At 50.0% G+C, this 6000-nt stretch overlaps 1 protein-coding gene across 5 annotated transcripts in view; it reads right to left on the reverse strand.

The window, feature by feature from the left end:
• The window catches only part of IL13RA1 (interleukin 13 receptor subunit alpha 1), a 74306-nt gene extending 73678 nt beyond the window's left edge, over positions 1 to 628 (reverse strand). For all 5 annotated transcript variants that reach the window (XR_014075625.1, XR_014075626.1, XR_014075627.1 and 2 more), the window contains exon 1: positions 488 to 628. Coding sequence is in view for 2 of the 5 variants with exons in the window: in XM_081564417.1 (XP_081420543.1) it covers positions 488 to 566 (79 nt within the window). In the remaining 3 variants the exon portion in view is untranslated. The remainder of the gene's footprint in view (positions 1 to 487) is intronic.
• Between the last annotated feature and the right edge of the window lie 5372 nt (positions 629 to 6000).

Below are 6000 nucleotides of genomic sequence, written 5' to 3' on the forward strand. Positions count from 1 at the left end.
CCTTTGCCTACAGGGACTAGGCGCTTCAGAGGTTCCCTTCGACTGCTGCCACCTCGCTGGACCCGCCGCGCAAGGAGCCTCGGCGCGTCACCCTCTCTCCCGGACCTTGGTCGAAGTCCCCGCGGGCTCCCGGCCCCTCATCCCCTCTCTGGGCCACGGGCGACACTCCCGCCCCCGACCCCGCGAACTCCTTTCGGCTCCAGGCCTTGGCGCCAGGCTCCTCGGCGCTGCCCGACGGCCAAGGGAAGTGCGGCGACAAGTCGTCGTCCTCCCGCCCCGCCGCCCCCGCCGCCCGGGATCCGGGAAAGCGCGGTCGCCCCGGGTCCCCCAAGCTCGAGCCGGGCGAGGAAGGCGCCTGCTGCCGCGGCCGCGGGATGTCCTGGAGAGGGCCCTCGACCCCGACTCCCGCCGCGGCCCTCGGCCCCGGGCGCCTCGGCGGGCCTCTCGGCCGCGATTCCCGCTGCCCCGGCCGCGAGACTGTACTCACCCGCGGGCGCAGCCACGCCGCCGCGGCCGGCGTAGAGCAGCAGAGCCCACAGCCCGCAGAGCCGCGCCGGCCGCTCCATGCAGCCCCTCGCTCGGAGCCCGGCCGGGCAGCAGCCGCCGCAGTCTCCGCCTCTTTCGCTCCCTCTCCCACTTCCCGGCTCCGCCGCCCTGGAGGCTGGGGGGGCCGGCGCAGACGGGAAGGGCCGCCCCGCCCACCGGCCGCAGGTAACCCCGGGGCCAGAGCCGGCGGAGGGGCGGGGCGCCCGCGGCTCCAGCAGCGGCTTCCGAGGCGCGAAACCTGGCCCCGCGACAGCCGAGCCTCCGTCGCGCCGCGCGAGTTCGATCGCCGGCCAGGCAGAGCGGGCCGGCCCCGGCGCCGCCGGGCTTGGTGCGAACGGTGTGCAGCCCGGAGGAAACTCGGACGTGCCCAGCCGAGCACCCGGGCAGGGCAGGGCGGCCTCCAGGAAGGAGCCTTGACCTGGACTTCTGGAGTCTCGGCTTGCAATAGTTGGCCTCTGAGCCCTTGTTTCCTAAACTCTGACTCTAGGGTTAGAAATCCCAGGCCTGACTTCACACGGTGCACTTGGAAGACCAAAGAGGGGACTTGGTGGGAGCGTGCTGTGAATGGGATGAAAGGTATATTTGAAAGCTGGTGATACATAATGCTAAGCTGAACATAGAAAGAAAGAAGCTAAATTTTAAATATGAGAGACAGTGCCATACTGGGCTTCCCTGGTGGCTCAGTTGGTAAGAATCCCTCTGTTATGCAGTTGACCCAGGTTCGATCCCTGGGTGGGAAGATCCTCTGGAGGAGGGCATGGCAACCCACTCCAGTATTCTTGCCTGGAGAATCCCATGGACAGAGAAGCCTGGCGGGCTACAGTTCATGGGGTTGCAAAGAGTCAGACAGGACTGAGCGTCTGAGCATAACAGAGTACCATACTATGTACTTGGATTTTTCAAAACTCACAGCCAACTTTCTACACATTTATTTTTCATAGATATATATTGGGAGATGGAAGGTGAGCTGGAAAAACATGCACTGAATACGTTGAAAGTGGGTGATTGTGAGGATTAAGGATGACGAGGATGGAGGAAGAATGCTTTAGTTTTCCTGTGGCTGCTATAACAAAGTATCACAAATTTCCCTTGTAGCTCAGTTGGTAAAGAATTTGCCTGCAGTGCAGGAGATCCGGGTTCAATCCCTGGGTTGGGAAGATCCCATGGAGAAGGAAATGGCAACCCACTCCAGTATCCTTGCCTGGAAAATCTCATGGACAGAGGAGCCTGGTGGGCGGCAGTCCATGAGGTCTCAAAGAGTCGGGCACAACTGAGCGAATAACACTTACTTACTTACTGGTGGCTTTAAACCACCCAGTTTTATTATATTCATATTAGAATTCTGGAGGTCAGAAGTCTCACTGGACTAAAATCAAGCTGTAGGCAGACAGTGTTCACTTCTGGAGGTTCTGAGGATGAATCTATTTCCCTGCCTTTTCAAGCTTCTAGAGACTTCCTGCACCACTCAGTCCTCTACTTCTCTTGTCACATCTCTTTCTCTGACTCTGACCCTCCTGCCTTCCTTTTTCATTTATAAAAATCCTTGTGATTTGATTGGACCCACCAGATATAGAGAAGCTAGTGATTGGGGTAGGAGCATGTGGGGTACAAACTATTGGGTGTTAGATAGGTAGCAAGGATGTATTCTACAACACAAGGAATGTAGCCAATATTTTCTAATAACTGTAAATGGAGTGTAATCTTTTAAAAATTGTGTACAAAATATTTTTAATGTAAAAGGGAAAAAATAGATAGGACCTACTAGATAATCCATGATCATCTTCCTATCTCAAAATCCTAATTTATGTTAATAAAAAACTGCTGTGTAGCACAGGAAACTCTACTCAATACTCTGCACTGACCTATATGGGAATAGAATCTTAAAAAGAGTGGATATATGTATATGTATAACTGACTCACTTTGCTGTACAGTAGAAACTAAAACAACATTTTAAATCAACTATATGTCAATAAAAATTAGTTTTAAAAAAATCATTGATTTAGTCACACCTGCAAAGTCACTTTTGCCATATAAGGTAGCAAACATATGCACAGTTGTCTGGGATAAGGTCATGGACACCATTGGGAGGGGATTCTTTTGTCATTATGGGCTGTGTGCTTAGTTGTGTTCAACTCTTTGTGACCTCATGGACTGTAGCCCGCCAGGCTCCTCTGTCCATGGAATTTTCCAGGCAAGAATACTGGAGTGGGTTGCCATTTTCTTCTCCAGGGTATCTTCCTGACCCAAGGATCAAACCCACATCTCCTGCATTGGCAGACAGATTGTTTATCACTGAGCCACCTGGGATGCTCCCCCCACCCCCGCCAAAAAAAAAAAGAGTCTTGTCTGGATGTATGATGAGACCCACTAACTGGGATGTATTTTGGTTGAATTAAGCCAATTTACACACCTAAAATCTGTTGCAAAAAGTACAGCATTAAAAATACTGATAGTACACCTAGTCTAGAGTCTACCCAGGGGCTTCCCAGGTGGTGCTAGTGGTAAAGAACCTGCCTGTCAATACAGGAGACATTAGACATGGGTTTGATCCCTGAGTTGGGAAGATCCCCTGGAGGAGCGCATGGCAACCCACTCCAGTATTCTTGCCTGGAGAATCCCATGGACAGAGGAGCCTGGCGGGCTGCAGTCTATGGGGTCACAAAGAGTCAGACATGACTGAAGCAATTTAACCCACATGCAGAGTCTACTCAAAGGGCACGGGGATGTTTAACCTATTCAAAATAATGGCCTCACTCTTGGTATTAAGACCCTCAAGTTCAGTAAACTGAAGTAGACACTCATTAAAAGCAGGCCCTGCCAACAAAAAGTTGCAGCCATTGTGAGGGGAGATCATAAGGGCAAGAACAGGGAACTGTGGGACACAAAGAAGGGACAACTTATGGGAGAGCAGAGGCAGGAGAGGCTTCCAGAAGGCAGGCCTGCCTGCTCTGAATCTTGAGATATTGAATCTTGTGGTTCAATTTTCAGAATAAATCCTTGACTGTGTATTTTTGTCGTTGTTGTTTAATAGCTTAAGTTGTGTCTGACTCTTGTGACCCCATAGACTGTAGCCTACCAGGCTCCTCTGTCCATAGGATTTCCCAGGCAAGAATACTGGAGTAGGTTGCCATGCCCTTCTCCAGGGGATCTTCCCAACCCAGGGATTGAACCTGTGTCTCCTGCATTGACAGGCAGATTTTTTACCACTGAGCCACCTGGGAAGCCCTTGCATGTGTACATTACTGTACAAAATAATGTTTATGAAAACACTATGTAAACTATCAGAACCAGCAGAACTGAGACATTACTATTATTTCTAAATCCCCCCACAAATAGGCCAGTCACCCTCTAACCTAAGAACCCCCTCCCCCATCACCACACACATACACTTGTTGACATTTGCTATAAACATTATACGATAAGTTTATAATAATGTTTCCAAAATGATTATATTTTCTGCCTTTAAAGAAGTCTCCAGTTGGAACAGGAGTCCCTGGGGACTGGCTGAGTGCCACCATGGGCACTGTCTCGCATAGACTGAGCAAGTACTTAATGAAATGAACAGTAATGGCAGCAAATGATTGGAAAATAGCATCATGACTTGTCATTAGCCTCCAGAAAAGGCCCTGAAAATGTGAGCACTGTGAGGAAAAAAAAAAAAAACCCAGGCAGGCAGTGGCATGGCTGAGGTAGTCCTGCCTTGCTGTCCTGAGCAAGAGTCTTATATATAAGTCGGTTTCATTTCCTCCAGATCCTAAACATCAAGCAACATTTGAAAAAAGAATTTTTTGGTAGAGCTAGGCAAGGGTCAGGAAGGCTGTTTCTTCAGCTGCTGCTAAGTCACTTCAGTTGTGTCTGACTCTCTGCGACCCCATAGACAGCAGCCCACCAGGCTCCTCTGTCCACGGGATTCTCCAGGCAAGAATACTGGAGTGGGTTGCCATTTCCTTCTCCATTTCTTCAACATCAAACTCTTATTTGTAATCTCTGTGTACATTTATTCAAAAACCATCTTGGATTGAGTTAGGCCACTGCCCAGGTCTGCAAGAAGATGAAGACAAAAGGAAGACTTTCCAGGGACTGCAATAAACACAGAGTTCTCATTTTGGTTTTGTGTAATCAAAGTCCTGATGAGTCAACATCAGGTTGAGCTTTAACCTTTAATCCATTGAGCCCTAATGACTTGGGTGTGAGACTCCCAATCACAGCTCTTTTTGCTTTGAGTAGGTGAGGCTGGAGTTCTGGGCTGACTGGTGCATCCAGTTGGCTTTCTTGATCTTTACCCTTCTCCCTAGGGCTTTCTTCTTTTCTGTAAGTGGAGTTAGAAAAGGACTTGTTGTTCATGTCCAACTCCTTGTGACCCCTTGGACTTTATAACCCTCCAGGCGCCTCTGTTTATGTGATCTCCCAGGCAAGAATACTGGAGTGGGCTGCCATCTCCTTCTTCAGAGGATCTTCCCAACCCAGGGATCGAACCAGCATCTCCTGCATTGGCAGGTGGATTCTTTACTGCTGAGCCACCAGGGAAGCCCTAGAAAATGGCACAAGAAAGTATCTGGGAGGAGAGAATGGTATCCTTCTTTCCAACGTCAAATCTCCTTCCATCCAGTTAGACGCTGCCTCCAAAGTTCATAAAGGACAAGACCCCAGCACAGACCAAGGGCTTAACCAAGAATTCTAGCTCCTTGGGCAAAGATCTCACAAAAGGTCTTCTACGTTTTATTAAGCAGAACCAGAACAGACCCTCATCACAACTGTGAAGCAAAGCAAAAAGGGAAATAGTAAACAGGGAACTTCCCTCCTGTCACTAGAGCAATGGTTCCCAAACGGGCAATTTTGCCTCTGTGGGGGATGTTTGGCAGCATGGTCTGGAGATATTTTGGGCAGACATGATTTGAAGTGTGGGGGCGTGTGCTACCAGCATCTAGTGGGCACAGGACCATCACCCACAGCAGACTTCCCCAGCTCAAAAAGACAATAGTTGAGAAATTCTGAGCTAGGATACTCTGTTATCTTTTGAACTTCATCCCTAGCCAGCTACCGTCCCCCTGCCCAGCAAAAATCAGTGAGACATGAATGCTAAAACTTATCCTTGACACCTCCCTTCCCTGGATCTAGTGCACATAGTTTGCCCATTCCACCGATTAGCCATGCAGTCACTTAAATGCAATCAATCCTAAAGGAAGTCAATCCTGAATATTCATTGGAAGGACTGATGCTGAAGCTGAAACTCCAATACTTTGGCCACCTGACGCGAAGAACTGACTCATTGGAAAAGGCCCTGATGCTGGGAAAGATTGAAGGCGGGAGGAGATGGGGACGACAGAGGATGAGATGGTTGGATGGCATCACTGACTTGACAGACATGAGTTTGAGCAAGCTCCAGGAGATGGTGAAAGACGGGGAAGCCTGGCATGCTGCAGTCCATGGGGTTGCAAAGAGTCGGACACGAC

This window comes from Giraffa tippelskirchi, chromosome X, assembly GCF_054371585.1.
Source record: "Giraffa tippelskirchi isolate mGirTip1 chromosome X, T2T-mGirTip1v1.2.pri, whole genome shotgun sequence".
Lineage (NCBI taxonomy): Eukaryota > Metazoa > Chordata > Mammalia > Artiodactyla > Giraffidae > Giraffa > Giraffa tippelskirchi.